Here is a 16,166-nt window from a genome sequence, read left to right on the forward strand (position 1 = left end):
CCTGCACTCGCTTACTGAACTAATGATGCAAGGATGAGCTCAGACAGGGGTTAAGAACCCAGAGTCAGATGCAAGCAAGAAGAAAGCAAGAAGAATCAGCAGGGCAAACTAGCACAGAGCCAGAAAAGCAAGCGCCTGGGAAACTCACCTGTTAGATGATACACCAGGTTAGGTGACCGGACTGCAACAGGAATGATACTGACGAGAGGAGGACAGCGTGAAGCCCTGATGTTGGGCCTCAAGATGAACAGATTTGAAGAGGGGATTGGAAAATAGAAACAGAACGTCAACAATGAGATTGAGTTCTTTAGACCTGTAAGGCACACCAGGAACATGTGGGAATTTATCAGCAGAACGAGAGAGAATGCATTAGGGAGAACACTCTGTTCTCTAATATAGAAAGAACAACGTAAGAAACCATCTATGGATTGTTGATGGTGGGACCTTCCAGGCACTCGGCCTCACTGGCAGTGGTCCTGGAGGCTTCACATGCCAGTGCTTTCATGTGCATCATTTAACTTCAGTCCGTTTCTCTCTCTGAAGAAGAGATTTGCTCTTTCTTTCCTTCTGTACAACTGCTCTACTGTTCACAAACTAGATCCACTTAGCTGACACGAAACAATTGACATTTCAAATCCATGTGACATTCCATCACGGAAGACTGCTACTATAATTGTGAGCACATAAGCATTAGGTTGAATATTCTTTCTTTAAAAATTATTTTTATTTTATTTGTATGAGTGTATTGTCTGCACGTATGTAAGTACGTCCATATTGTGCAATGCCTGTGGTGGTCAGAAGAGGGTGTCAGATCCCCTGGAACTGGAGTTAAGAATGGTTGTTAGCTTCCATGTGGGTGCTGGGAGCCAAACCCAAATCCTCTGCAAAAGTCAATGCTCATAATTGCTGAGCCATCTCTCCAGCCTCAACGTTGACTATTCTTATAGATGGGGTAGTCTAAGGCTGGTGATTACAACCAAAAAGAAAAACAAATTCTGATCACCTCCTTGATCCCATGTGACCAAAGCACTCCATTACAATAAAGAAAAAATCAAACAGAAAGTCAATAAGCAAACAAAAACCATAGTTTTTTCCAGCTTGAGGGTGCTAAGTTCTTCCTGATTTGAATGCACTCTGGAAGTTCCAAACTGTTCCACAGAATTCCTTGCAGGCCAGCTGGCTGTGGGCTCATCCTATGGACTTCTGTTGTCCATCTCTCTATGAGAAGGGGATCCTAACTTGCTTTAAATAATGCTAGATTGTCCTTAGAACATCTTACAGGTATTTTTTGAAGGTTGACTTTCAAAAATGCCTAGAATGAAATACAATGTTAGATGATATTGTGAAAATCTTCATTTTTTTAGCTGTACCTTGATGACCCCAAAACATCACATAATCACACAAATACAGCAGAGACAGAATCTGCAATGCCTAATGGGAAACAAAGAAAAAGAAAGTATTAATAGCAGTCTATTTCTTCTACAGATTTTACATAGCAAATTACAGTTTAATTTTCATGACTTAGTATCTATTATCCAGTTCTGAACCTTCAAGATACAAAAATGAAAGCTTGGCAATACATGCCCACTGATGCCATAGTGTCAAGAATGTCATTGGGGTAATCAACCACTTTCTGAGCCAAGAACCTGTGGCCAGACAGGCAGGGGGGCACTAAGGGAGAACCTACTGCTATTATTCTGTTAAATGGCTATAATACTGAGCTAATTCCTAATAATTTATCATTATACCCATAGATTAATAGTGCCCCCTTTAATCCTCCTCAGAGATTATTTTGGCAGTAGGTGATAATCAAAACCAGAGACTCCTAACTAATCAAGGTGCAGAGAATAAGAAATTGAAGAATGCTCAGCCCCAAAAGGGGTATCTATATCACACTCTCTCCTCCCAGGTTTCAGGGATCACACTACCACTGCCAGTTAGAGTCTGGCATGTCAGCAGCAGACAGTAAGTGGCAGCAGCCTCTGATATGTGGGTCCCAATGACAAAAAAGCAATCATGATGCTAAGCATTGGAGACCTGGCTGGCCCGCTGTGCTCTGACCAGAGGAGCTCATGGTGCTGACTTCTCAATACAATCTATGAAAAATGTTTCACTGGGGAAATAGGACAGGTTAATTATTGATCTTCAGTGATTCAATCACAGAATGACTGAACAATAATTATAGATTCAATCAAAACACTCCAGAATTTTGAAGTAACTCTCTTCTCTTCCATAATCTGAAAGGGTCTAAAAGTTATAAAAAAGTTGTGAACCATTTAGATTAGAATTATTACAATGAGAAGTGATGGTTTTCATATGCAATTTGTATTAGATTTAGAAACAGCGTTGATTTTTTTTCTAGATCAAATCTTATTTTACAGGCCTGAATACAGTTTTCAGCATTGGCTTTGAATCGTGACCTACTTCAGTTTGTTTTGTGGTAGGTTAGACAATATCAGAGCATGTATGCATCACATTTGGTAAGCCTTGCTGTTTCAACATGTATTTTGTGAGAATTTGCAGGAAAGGAAGAAATTAAGTAAAAAACAAGTGTGACGCTCAGATTTTCATACTTTGACACAAAGAAAAACCCAGATTCTTAATTGCACTTTTTTCTTTTATGTTTTCCTCCCCTTGACAGTGTTAGAGATCAAACCTAGGGCAGTGTACATGCCAGGGAAGTGCTCAACCACTGAGCTACATTCTCAGTTATTCTTGGCCATCTCGGAGCAGGCAGGGGAAATTCAGACACTTACAAAAAGTGAATTTGGAACAGTTCAGGAGAAGTTCAGTCTCTTAAGTGGAGTGCTTGATCTAGAAGTAGTTACTGTTGAAAAATTATTGCTCTGTTTTATGTTGTGACATGTAAGTATACATACAATGTATATTTTTCATTTTTGAATGTATATGTGTATATATAATGATGAGTTATTAAAAACTTTATTCATCAACAGAGTAAAAGATAAAATTAATACCATAAAAGTGCCTTGAGCACACTGGAAGTATTCAGGTTTGTAAATGACAATATATCAAAAAACTCCTTCACCTTTAGCCTGGAGTTTTCAACACAAATTCACAACTTACCACAAACATTCCCTCCCATTTTCACATGGGCATAGCCTTCTATTCCCCAGGAGTCTCCCCATGAGTTCCGTACTATCCAATATGGAATATTTCCTATAAACATAAGATGGTAAAAGACCCTGATAAATTCATGTTGCATAGTAATCCATACATTTCAGTATTTAAAGTTGGATATATTATAAATCTACTTGGTGTAATTTTCTAATATATAGCACTCATTTACATTTATTTTCTATAAATTATTTTGTCTAAATATAAGTAGACTAGCTCAGTAAATTTGAATTCTACTTGACGTCTCTCTCTACTCAGTAGAATACATAGACTGAGTTCATTTTGCTTAATACAGAGACTGCATAAGACAAAAACAAACACATATTCCCAGGGAATTAGAAAAGGAAGTATTTTAAAAGTCTGAAAACTATCAAGTACTTTTGTCTTCCCAACAGTTACCCTAAATATACCAGAAAAGTTTACTTTACATGAATTGAAGATTATCATTCTTAGGATGGGAGTGTGGTTCAGGGGGAGAGCACTTGCTTTGCATATACAAGAGTTGAATACCCAGCACCACACATACACACTGATCAAAAAATGATGGATCTGCTGGGTCATTCCCATAGAGGGAATCATCCACAAGTCTCTTCTGTGGCATAGCAGATAATCTCAGCACCCTCCTAGACCATAGCATCATCTGGAGAACAGGCCAGTCCACCAGCACCTACCTTACCTGTTCTATCAAAGCCTGTGATGAGAACTGCATGGTTTGCCTCTCCGCTAGAACAGTGATGCTGGATGATGCCCCCCAAGTAATCCTGCCAGCTCACTGCATCCACAATCACAACCAAAGGGCCAAAGGTGAGAAGTGCTTTTGCCATTTCATCTTCTTGTTCACTATCAAAAGAGGAAATGCTTAGGTAAGGAATTTAGTTTTCAAGGTAAAGTATAAAGAGGATTTAAAATCCATGTATAGTTAGGAGTTAGATTGGTTACAAATACAAATGACTGAACAACACATTAAAAAAAAATCTTTGAGATGCTGATAGTCCAGGGTTGTATGGGACTCCAGGATATTAGGAGCATATGCTCTTTCATATTCTTTTGCTGTGCAAAGTTTCCATTCTTAAATCTGCCAGTGTCCCAAGGTGGCTGCTGTACTCCATCCAGCCAAGGTAGCTGCTGGCTCTCCATCCAGTCAAGGTGGCTGTGGACTCTCCATCTATTCAAGGTGGCTGTGGATTCTCCATCTATTCAAGGTGGCTGTGGCATTCCATCCAACCATTTAACATATCTTTCAGACAGCAAGAAATGGAAAGGAAAACTGTTGCATCTCTGTTGAGAAGAATTTCCAGAAATACCACTCCTGCATTCATGGATTTCATTGGCCAGAAATCAGTCATGTGGCCAACTCTAGCTTGTAAGAAGGTATGGAATAGTTTCCTATCTGCTTGCCAAAGTATTCAGTTAAAACACAGGGTTCCTTTTAATAACAGAAGTGTGAAGGGTTGATATTGTGAATACATTGTCACCTCTAAAAGATGATTGTATGAGAATCACCAGAGTACAGTGAGACAGAAAAATCTAATGTTACACAACATTTAGCCTTCACTCATCATAAATGAGTGTGATCAAACCATTATTTACATTTTTTAAAGGCCAGCTTGTGGGTGAAAGGTAGTGAAACTGTGCTACTGATAACTTGAGCCATTAAGATAGCATTTGGTAGTTTATTGCTATAGCAAGCTGTGGAAGATTGGCAGCTTACAGAGTAAATGTTCCCTCACCATGCCCAGCCAGTCCCATTTCCAGCACGGAGATATTTAGTTCACAAATGGGGAAAACACTTAAGGTGTAACAGTGGAATTTACTGCAATAGAAACTACATGTTCATTTCACACATGGACTCATGTAAACTATTAACAAGAAATTTAGACTTTGTAGATCTAAAACCAGGTATGTTTTTATTTTTGCTCTAATAAGAGTTATACAGCAAGATTACACAGAGACAGGAAAAATTATAAAAAATTTCAAAGGCAACGTAAACACAGTTTACCATGCCCAGTGAGAGTTATATTCTTATCTTGTATTCATGATCACATTTTGTTGTGGTTGTTTTGAAACAGGGTCTCCCTGTAGCCCCAGTTGGCCTGGAATTCACTATGTAGACCAGGCTGGCCTTGAACTTACAGATATCCACCTGCCTCTGCCTCCTGAGTGCTGGGATTAAAGGCGTACGCCTCTACACCTGGCTTCATGCTCACATTTCCAAGTCATCCAAGAACTTTTGACTCAAACCAGGTTTTGTGTGTATCTGTATCTATATCGCTTTCTCTATCATCTCTCTCTCTCTATCTATCTCTATCATCTATCTATCTATCATCTATCATCTATCTATTATCTATCTACCTATAATCTTTTTTTAATCAAAATATAGTTGTCTCCATCTACTTAACAAAAGACACACAGTAAATCTCTCACATCAATGACCCAGTTTCAGGGATACCAGAAGAGAACCTGATGGATTCAAAGAGAGAAACCTTCTCAGAATGTAAAGGATTATTAACACCGTAGAAGCAAAGACATAATTCAGCAACAATCTCTGCCTTGATCAGGATAAAGAACTGATAGAAAATGTATTAGGAAATCAGAAATACGCTAGACCATGGTCATGTTCTATTTGACCCCCTCAAAATGTGCAATGTTGGTACCACTTGCTCTTCAGAAAGGTGTGGATTTCCTCAAGTTGAACTAAACAGCAATAAAGTCTTCATCTCTACTGTCAATGCCCATGTGAGCTGTCAGCATGTACAGTGCTAAGAATGGATAAATTTTCAGATCCAGGGCCCATGTGCTAACTGCTTATTTCACAGATCAGTTTACAAAATTAGGGTTCAAAGAATTCTTCTAAGTGTTATCATCATCAAGACAAACACTCCTTGTTACTGACATTTGACGGTTCTATGGATTTCATCTTCTCTTCTCGAGAGCTTGATGTGATGGGTCCCATCTTACTGTCTGGGTCCACTGCAGTGTGTAGCATCTCTGGCCCCTTTCACTTATCTGCATAGCTATTCTCACAGGCTAGTTTGAGTTCTTCAGTGTCTGGATCTCATGGACAAAAGTTCATGAAAGGAGCTGAGGACCATGGTGATTTTGCTTTAAGATCAGGTAACGCTTTGTGTTTTCATTTTTTCTCCTTTTGTAGGTGTCTTTTGTTTCTTCACAATGTTTTATGGATGTTTAAGTGGATCACTGTTTCCTAAACAGACAAGCTTTGAGAATCCTGAAAACTAAAATTCCTGACAACAGGACCAAAGAGGGAGATACATGAGATCAGAGCTGGACAGGTACCAGTCCCAACCCATCCTCGCAGCCTTTAGTTGTATGACACCCCATCCCCCCTGAGTTCCAGGCCCATCACCAATGAAAGGAGTAACACTAACATGCCAGGGATCTGGTCGCTAACGGCTGTGCCAGATACCACAGAAGACCCCCATCTCCAGTCCTCACAGCTGCACTACACACTTTTACTTCCCACAGTGAAATGCCAGTTCTTCCTCTGAGGGCCTGAACTTCTAACAAGCTGAGGAATCACGGACATCTCTGCCTCAGCAGACCCCTCAGATAAAGGCTCCTTGTAATTGGCGGATATCATTTTTTGTGAAGCTCAGAAGCATGTCTCTTACTTCTCATCCCAGAGTTCCTTGGTGATTTATCACCAAGTTATGGGTAGGTTGAAGAAGCCTTTCTCCCTGCTCTCTTTTCTCTCCCTCTGACAGAGGTTACTGTCTCCAGATCCTCATTGAACTGGTATTTCCTCGGAGCTATTTCCTTGCCTTAGACTATCATACCTAATTCTGAGAATTCAAATTTTTGAGTTTTTCAGTCCAAACAACCTAGAATCTTCTATAAAGAACCATGTCATATTTGATGTATTCAACCCTATCTTTTGCCTCTATACCCTTCTTCTAATCCCCTTTCCTAATAGACCCTCATCTACAGGGGAGGTGGTCCTGCGTTCTATAAGAAAGCAGGCTGAGCGCAAGTCAGACAAAGCCAGGATGTGGCATTCCTACATGGCCTGTGCACAGCTCCTGCCTCCAGGTTTTGGCTTGAACTTCCCTTGATAAACGACTGTACCGGAAGCTAAAACAAACCATTTTCTTCCCAAGTTCGTTTAGGCCAGTGTGTTATCACAGCAACAGAAAACAACTAAAACACCACCATGTACTCCTGACATGGTATTCTGTGAACGTCATTTAATGACATTTGGACGTCTAGTTCCTTTTGTGGATACCTTATCTCTTTACTCTCAAGAAACTGGCAGCATATAGAAATATGCATAAGCATTTTAGGAAGTGTATTACCATCATCCTTAAAGGAAACAGTGGCTAACAATGCTGGTGGCCTGCAAAGCTTATCCAGGACCCTATGCAGCCAGCCAGCTGTGGAAGCAAGGCTCCGGTGTATGGTTTTTAGGGTCACACCCAGGGCCCTGGCTGCAGACAGGAGCTGGGTTGACAAACTGCCGATGCTCTGTATACTTACACACTGATTTTAGGGGTTATGTTTTGTTCAAGGATCCAATTTCATCCTTGGTTGCCTTCAGGTCCCATGGGAAGATGCCATCTGGATCAAGAGATTCTTCTAAACTCAGCACCAGTAAGTCACAGGACATTCTGTGTCCTCATCTGAATTGAACCCTGTTCTGTTTAATGTTTCAAGGATAAAGTAATGACCCATCATGTATTGTTAATGGAGCCAGGAACTGGTTGAGTTTCCTCTGTCTGTATCATTCCATTTTTCATGCTACTAAACTACCTAGATAAGCACCTGGCCAGCTTTGTGGTTCCCATGGGATTTTAAAGATGTGTTGCTATTTGTTTCTTCCTGAACCCATCCAAAGTTATCCCGCCCCTTCCATTTCCAACACTGGTCCTTCCCTTTGCCATCATTGTCTATGCATTCCCATCCTATGCCCTGGTCTGCAAAATTTATCAGTGTTATAGTCTAAGCTTTGAGTTTTGACCTGATTGGCTTGGGATTTATTTATGGATTATTACTGGAGAATTACAAGGAATCTAGTGTTCAAAATGCTTCTTGGTCTGTAACTTATAAGCAATACGATGATGATATAAGCTATCAGTCAAAAGTCTATACAATGTGATTTTGGATGGACTCAAATACTAAGACTGAATACACTTCTATGTTTTAGCTTCTGAATTGTGTAAGAAGAAAGTGGTAAACACAAGCTATAGCTTTAGACACAATTTAAAGTTGTTTATTTAGGGGGCAGGAGAGGTGGCTCAATGGTTAAGAACATTTGCTGTTCTTCTGCAGGACCTGGGTTCAATTCCCAGCACTCACATATTGGGTTGGTTTAGGCTAGTGTCCTATCACATGGTGACTAACAACCTCTGTAACTCCAGTTCCAGGGGATTCAATGCCCTCTTCTGGCCTCTGCAAGCAATCCACAAATGTGGTGCACTTACACACATGCAGGCATAACACTCAAACACATAAAAATTTTAAAAAGTTAATTTAAATTTCTTATTTTTAGTATAATTATACATAAAAAGGTAGATTCTCTTTTAGATGTACCTGCGACACTCCATTGAGACTGTCATCTGAGCTCTCTAGTAGGATGTGGGTTCTAAACCAAGAGTATACAGGGTGCCTTTGATAAATATTAATTCTGAAAACAGCATAGATGATACAGAAACACAGACATCGCACACACATACACACACACACACACACACACACACACACTGAGACATTTACCTGAAGTCATATGCAGAAAAATCCTTGATTGAAACTCCAGAATGTGAACCTGGAAAGTAGTGACATAGGCCATTTTCTGCCTTAAATGGGTATTCTGAATCTGCCACCAGTTTGACTTGTGTCTACAGGAAACAGTTACAAAAATGTTCACAGTCAGTTGATTTAGTTTTCAATGAATCAAGTGAAGCTGCACAAAGCATCGTGTGGACATAGGCTGACCCTAAGACCCTAGACTGAATCTTCAGGTGGTTGTTGCAGACATTCCAGACATCAAGAATCACTATCTTGTTTTTCTTTTACTCCATTTTTTCTTAGGTGTTCCTTCTTTAAAACTACCACAGATGTGCTGATAGTCTCATCTTCCTTCCCCTGAGGGCACGCTAGGGTAACACAGTTTCCTTCCAGAGCAACTAACTCCAAGCTTGCAAGGTTGAGATCAGTGGTTTGCACACAGGCAATGGTTAGGCCAAGCATCCTTCCTATCACGTCTCTTAATGTGCTGCTTATTGCTAATCCTCTCAACAGACAGATGAATGCTTGACTCGCTGGAAGTATAGGGGCATAATTCACTGGCATGCAGGGGTTGGACGTGAAGTCAGTGTAGTAAAAGAGCATTTGGATTTGGGGAACACTGTCTTGATTATTGTACCATGGCTCCTTATCAGTTTAATTCTTGAAGTTAATGCTGGATATAGAAAAGCGCCAGACTGAAAAGAAAAGTGAGACACTGTGTGAGCAAAGCCCTGAAGTAGGAGGTGAAGTGCTATGGTGCAGCTCTGTCTGCCTCAGCCACTGACTTCGCAACATGATCCCACCTCTCAGCAATCATTTTTCATCTCTAAAGAGTCATAAACCAGTTGATGTCTGATTTCCCTACTAATATCATCATTCAGAAGGTCTATCATTCAGAAGCCAAACTCTCTTCTTTCTGGGGCATTAGTTCTGAAAAGATTTTACAAGAAAATTACCTATTAGAAAATGTGAAGAGATCATCGTATCTTTCTGAAAACATGTTTCAGATAGTTCTTCATAATTTAATATAGTTATGGTTAAGCTGCCCGGAAGGCATCACTTTCTGTGCCTTAGTTGTCTGTGGATGTAGCACAGTGGTGGAGCTCTTGCCTACAATGTGCCTGCCTGTCCTTGGTTTAACTCCCTGTAGTGTACTTTTTTCCTTGATTAATTCAATCAAGCTCTGGGCATCTAAATTTCTGAATGTAGAACCTTGGTTAATATGATGGAGTAATTGGACTCTGCATACACAGTAAATAAGAGGAAATTGGTCGTTAAGAAGACTGAAATGTTACCTTGTTTAGCCAGCTCAAAGCACTGAGAGGAGAGCCACCCCGGCAGCCATAGTTGTTAAAGGAACAGTCGATGACTTGCTGCACACTGAGGTCCTCCAACGGCTTCCCTTGGATTGCACACACCGACTCCACTGCACCCACCACGCTGAAGGCCCAGCACCCTCCACACTGCAGAGAAGAATTGGTAACGTGTTATCACACAGAGTCTAAGTCAAATTTATCAATGTCTCTAAATACAATCAGTGCTCAAAAACAGTAAAGTGTCCAGAATCTGGAAACCTACAGACTAGGCACTCATTCAGCCTGAACAAAGAAAAGAAAACAAGAATTCTTTTTTGAACATTGAGAGCCAATTATTTGTTAAAACTGCCGGTCATGGTAGCACACGCTTTTAATCCCAGCACTTGGGAGGCAAAGGCAAGTGAATTTCTGTGAGTTCAAGGCCAGCCTGGTCTATATAATGAATTTCAGGCCAGCTGGGGCTACAGGGAGACCCTGTCTCAAAAAGATCAAATAAATAAATAGATAAATAAATAAATAAATAAATAAGTAAAATAATAGTGAAAAAAACTAAATTAATGATGTCACTATTAAAAATTAAGTAAGGCAGATAAAGTGAATTATTAAAGGTAAATATCGGGAGTTACTAATTAAAAAAAAAAAAGACTAGTCTGTGGCTTCTATTTATAAATGACTGCTACTTGGAAAAGAATAAATGGACTGATGAAAGGAGGAAACCCAGGGACTAGAAATGTAAAAGTCAAGGTGGTCCACAGAAAAGGTAGGAAAGAGAGAATGATTTAAAACCAGGCTCAATTATGGACCATGTCCTGCAGAATTGGTAAAAAGAAGGAAGAAGAGCTAGAAGTCTGTGGGGTAAAGTTCTGAGCAACTTTGCGTTTTTTGGTGGTTCTATTTATGCCTCAACCTCCATGCCTATAACGCTGGGAAGCAGACACAGACTAAGGAGGGCCTGGTCTCCAAACCTTTGACTGCTGACCCCAACTCCCACAGGTAGCATCAGTCAAGCCACTAGGGCAACTGTAACACTGCTGAGTATGTAAATTCCCCTTCAAAAGGTTGCTAAGGGAAATTTCCTTTTCTTTTTTAATGGAAAGATTGGATTCATGAATAATCCACTACTTATCAAGACTGCAAATGATTAACCAAATGACTTGATGGTAAGTTTAATTAAGCACAACCATAAACACAGCATCTGAGAACCAAGAAAGTCCAGCCTATCTAGATAGAGACCAGGACACTTCTGGATGTGAAACACATTCTCTTCCAAAGGGCTGCTCAGGGATCAGATGAGGTTTCCAGTTCAGGCATCCCAGGAGCACCCTCCTTGTCTGCAGTTCTGACTTTCCCTTGCAGGCTATATTTCCTCTCCTGATAATGGAATACACCAAGGTAGGAAAGGTGAATAAAGCATAAATGTGCTCCGTGAAGTTCTACAAACTAGGTGATACCCTATGCGGTCACATGCATCTCGTGGTGTTACCATTTTCCTTCAGATTTGAGATTAACTCTCCTCTCTTCTTTCCCATCTCCCACCTTGGCTAGCACACTCTGGGTCTTTTTCAAGCTGGATTGCCTTATCTATTGCAGTATATATATATATGTCTTATTTCTTCGACAACTGTAAAACTGGGCTATTACATTTATCAATTTCCTATCAGCTTTAAATATGCTTCACAAAGTTTTTGAGCATTGTGATCTAATCTCAGTTCTCCCATAATCCCTTTTCTTTTATTGTCCAATTTTGGACAGAGATGATCTGTAGCAACCTGTATATAATATTGTCACTACACTGACTGTACTTCTAAGGACCCTGAGCTAGATGGTGTGTGACCTATAGGTGGGCAAGCTGACAGGGTTTTCCAATGGAGCTCGTAGGATGAAGAAGGTTAAAATCCCAGGAGACCTGACTACACTTTCAGAAAGTGGGACCAGTTTCACTTTGCTTTTCAGTGTATTTTCCTTTTGAATATTTAAGCACTCGGTGATCATGTTTGCCATCCCAGCCTTCTATCTGTTAGTCTACAAAAGGCTTAGCTTCCATAGCATGGTTACTTGAAAATATGCTAGAGTGTGTATGCTGAAGGCAATGGGGATTTGTCATTGAACACACCAAGGCAGATTTAAAATTCAGAACTGGCCACTGTCTCTCATTCCTCAAAGATCCTTCTCTGCTACTTTTGGATAACTGAGGTGTGTTTTGTTATCTAGAAAAACTGATCGGTTTCTTGGAAGTTTGATTGATCTTGAATTTCAGAGTACTTTCTAATGCTTAAATGACTAAAAGAAAAAGGACATTAAGACTTACCATCTGCTGGCTTCTCACTTGGGTTACAACATGTTTGTCCCTCCAGTCAAATCTCAATGGAAAAGACATATTGGGGATGGGCATCTGTCTTTCTGCTGGGTATCTGGGAGACCAGGCGGGTCTGCTGCTTAAATAAATGACTGACAGAAACACATAGTGACAATGGAGACTGTATTACAAGAAAGGCCACTCAGAGGTCTTTTCAGAACAACTTTCAAGCAGAAACATTAGCTTTCTGATGAATTTGCCATTTGATTGTTTTCCTCTGTGCTTTTCTGTAACATGAAATGCATATTTCTGCAAGGTACAAAGGAAAATTCCTACAAAAAGATTAGAGCTGACACTTAACATGATTAGCTTGCTAGAATCAGGCCAGTAATAATAATGTGTGCAACTGACATCATTCCCTTTACCAGAACCTACAAACCATGAACAGTCTGACCAGAGGTGTCACTAGAACACTGCTCATATGACGAGGTAATCATCCTCTGCAGCTACATGGACCTGCATTAATTATATTTAATGCAGTGATTGGCAGAGAGCACTCAGGAATTCATTTTCTTTATGACTAGCATATGATATATGCTTGAAAGTTGGTAAGTATTTAAAAAATGTCAACTGTCATTCAGTTAACAAGATTTACAATTAAGCAATTCCTTAGTTAGGCACAAAACTTAAAATCAAGAAATTAACTCATCATATCACCAGACCATACCTTTAAAATCTTCAGGAAACAGATAAGAAAACTGATTTATTCCATAGATGGCACTGGAGTTTTCATGGGGGAAAGAATTCAAGTATCGATGTCTGTTAAGACTTTCCTAAAAGAATGAAAACAAATTATTTTTTATCTACCACTTCAACTCTCCAAGGAAATCTATCTTGGAGATATTTTTCTAGTGCAAAAGTCAAAACTTGATTTATTTCCTGCAGATTATGATAAAGGTGGGTAAGACAGTTATATCAAATTTACAAACATTTATAATCTAATTAAAGATTTAATTTTGGGCTGGGAAAATTATGTATTACACGTCTACTCCTCCTGCATGCGCTGGGAGAATCACATGTTTACTGAAGCGTTGGGTAGCAGTGGATACTAATACACATTGTCCCTTGTAGATGTCCCCACATGTGATTAAAGTTATGGATAAGAAATGTGTCTTCTTCATCTTAAGAGTAGGAGGTAGGAATTGGCTAGGCAGTTAGGGTAAAAAGACCCCAAAGAAAAGTAGCCAGGTTCTTGGCTAAAAGTAAAAATGTCCTTGGGCCTCTTAGCAACCTACTCCATTCCGAAGGCCAAAAATGTCGAAAATATTTGGGATCTTGTATCTAATCCTTAAAAGATTTTAGGGTTACTTCTCAGAGGCGGGAAATGTTAGAGTAGCCAAAAGCCCCATAAAATTTTTAAAAAAGAAGAAAGAGTACATGAAGTTATCAGAAAAAAGTGATAGGGATATTTGAGAGGAGTTGGAGGGGAGGGAGTGGGCATGGATTTGATCAAAACACCTTATATGCATGTATGAAATTCTCAATAAATTATTTATTTTAAAAAGGTAACAAAGCATAAAAGTGAACAAGTAAACAAGTGAATGAGTAACTCTAATTCGATTAAAGTTTCACCCAGGTCTATCTTGCATGGGATAAAAAGGATCTACAGAAGAGATGCATCCTAAAGAGCTCCTGGAGGAAAGTCCGGTTTTCCGATCTAGCTGGAATGAAAAAATGTAACCCTCACTGTACTTTGTCATAATTTATCTTAGCTTGCCTTTTCTGTGAAGGGGTTTCAATCTCCTAACTCTATCTTCTACCTCATTATTCAGGTTACATGAAACTTCAGAGGACTTCCATTCCCTGAGCTTCTAATTCTAGCTTGTGCACATAAAGGGGTGTGTGTGTGTGTGTGTGTGTGTGTGTGTGTGTGTGTGTGTGTGTGCATGTGTGAGACCAATAAGCAAAACCAGGGCAAGTTCATCAGTCCCACTGTCACTGTGTCACCCTCACTGAGGACATGCCTAGAACACAAGAAATCTTCAATAACTATCTGTTGTGATGTTTAATAACTACATAAGTGAAATGTCCCAGACCCCCCCCTACCTTCATCAGCTAGTTATTATGGAGACCACTGCAGAGTCAACATAGTCTTAATTCTCCCTTATCCAATATGACTAGAAGGGTTGTTAATCAGTGAATTCTAAATGATTTTTAAAGTATTTTATTTATTATTTTTATTTTATGTGTGTGAGTGTATTGCCTGCACATATGTGAATGCATCCATGTCGTTTGATACCACAGAGGTCAGAAGAGGGCTTCGGATTCCCCTGGAACTGGAGTTAAGGACGGTTCGTAGCTGCCATGTGGGTGCTGGGAATCAAACCCAGGTCCTCTGCAAGAGCAGTCAGTGCTCTTAACCGCTGAGCCATCTCTCTTTCAGTTTCAGGTATGTAAAAATATTTTTATGAGTCTAGGCTTTGAAAATGATCTGGATATGTTTATACAAAAATAGAATGAACAGGTAATTCTGCATTACTCAAATGGCAACACAAGCCACAGAATATTAATATATTAACTCCAGGGAATTCACAGGAGTCATTCATCAATAAGATTGATCGACCATTTTATTGAGCTGGAGAAACCAGGAAAGGCACTGAGAATGCAGGATATTAAGAATTCTGAGAGCATGTGGCCACCACCGGAAGGTGCGGGGCAGACCTCTCCATTTGTGGAGAGCTTAGCTGCTGTTGGCTGAATTGTCAGGATGACAAGCAGAAAACTACAGTTTCCAGAGCGGTACCTGGCTGACCCTTGAGTACTGAGACTGGCTACATGTGGGAGACATGGAATCTCTTGATAGCTACTTTTTGATTAATGGGGCTCCCCAGTGGCCTTGACAAACCTTCAGACATCCCTTGACCTAAAGAACAGAACAGGGCACATCACCCAACCGCCCCTCACTTTTTCTGTCACTCAAGTTCAGTGTTGCATTGCAATTGTACAGCTCTCCCCGACCCTCTGCGTTCCCTATACGAATTGCTTCTATGATGAGGAGAAAGGGTGAAATAAAGACATAAATTATCGATATCAGGACTGAAAAACCATGACTACAGTGCTTCAAGCATTTGAAAAGTAATTATTTTGACAACTGTATGCCAATATATTTTACAACTTATGAGGAATGGAAAAACTTGAAAAAACAGATTACTGAAGCTGAACACAGGAGAAACAGAAAAGTTGAGCACCCTTTATTGACTCATGGCAGTAAAATCATAATTGAAAATCGACCCACAAAGAAAACTCCAGGCCCAGTGGTTTCAGTGGTGAATTCCATACAATTAAGAAAAACAAACAAACAAATTTAAAAAAAAACAGATTTTATGGAAAACAGAGACAGGAATGCTTTGCGATTTAAGACTAATGTTGCCTTGATTCTAAATCAGAACTCTCAAGAAAGAAGGACTGTATATGAATAACTCTCATGAATATAGATGCAAAATCTTTAATGAAATATTAGCAAATAAATTCCACAAGGTTTTTTAAAGACAGTGCATCATGATCAAGTGCAGCTTACTTAAAAAAGTTATACTGTTTTAGCATAGGAATTTAAATTAATATAATTATCTTTTAAACAGAACAAGAGAGTAAAAATGATATATTTTAATAAATACATA

General features: G+C 39.6%; 1 protein-coding gene and 2 long non-coding RNA genes across 6 annotated transcripts in view; 2 read left to right on the forward strand and 1 right to left on the reverse strand.

The window, feature by feature from the left end:
* Positions 1 to 1,104: 1,104 nt before the first annotated feature.
* Ctso (cathepsin O) overlaps positions 1,105 to 16,166 on the reverse strand; it is a 27,022-nt gene continuing 11,960 nt past the window's right edge. Inside the window, exons 2-8 of the mRNA XM_017803504.2 lie at positions 13,217 to 13,322; positions 12,502 to 12,641; positions 10,173 to 10,340; positions 8,866 to 8,987; positions 3,812 to 3,975; positions 3,085 to 3,177; positions 1,105 to 1,431 (exon numbers count right to left, since the gene is read on the reverse strand). Of these exons, the coding sequence (XP_017658993.1) occupies positions 1,397 to 1,431; positions 3,085 to 3,177; positions 3,812 to 3,975; positions 8,866 to 8,987; positions 10,173 to 10,340; positions 12,502 to 12,641; positions 13,217 to 13,322 (828 nt within the window). The 3' untranslated portion in view covers positions 1,105 to 1,396. The remainder of the gene's footprint in view (positions 1,432 to 3,084; positions 3,178 to 3,811; positions 3,976 to 8,865; positions 8,988 to 10,172; positions 10,341 to 12,501; positions 12,642 to 13,216; positions 13,323 to 16,166) is intronic.
* The window catches only part of LOC115067813, a 23,096-nt gene continuing 11,126 nt past the window's right edge, over positions 4,197 to 16,166 (forward strand). Inside the window, exons 1-5 of one of the 3 annotated variants that reach the window (XR_003847186.1) lie at positions 4,197 to 4,506; positions 6,287 to 6,428; positions 6,622 to 6,810; positions 7,662 to 7,743; positions 10,182 to 10,270. This is a non-coding gene — a long non-coding RNA (uncharacterized LOC115067813). Of the gene's footprint in view, positions 4,507 to 6,286; positions 6,429 to 6,621; positions 6,811 to 7,661; positions 7,744 to 10,181; positions 10,271 to 16,166 lie in introns of those variants that run through there. The other 2 variants (XR_003847184.1, XR_003847185.1) reach the window with 2 other exon arrangements.
* Positions 10,269 to 14,831, forward strand: LOC115067814. 2 transcript variants are annotated; one of them, XR_003847187.1, is made up of 4 exons: positions 10,269 to 10,356; positions 11,291 to 11,353; positions 12,918 to 13,097; positions 14,116 to 14,765. It is a non-coding gene; the product is annotated as an uncharacterized LOC115067814 (long non-coding RNA). The 2 variants fall into 2 exon arrangements; XR_003847188.1 differs by lacking the exons at positions 10,269 to 10,356; positions 11,291 to 11,353 and adding an exon at positions 14,796 to 14,831 and having other exon boundaries at positions 12,652 to 13,097; positions 14,116 to 14,387.

The sequence above is a fragment of the Nannospalax galili genome, unplaced genomic scaffold (genome assembly GCF_000622305.1).
Source record: "Nannospalax galili isolate Female #2095 unplaced genomic scaffold, S.galili_v1.0 scaffold305, whole genome shotgun sequence".
In the NCBI taxonomy this organism is placed as follows: Eukaryota; Metazoa; Chordata; class Mammalia; order Rodentia; family Spalacidae; genus Nannospalax; species Nannospalax galili.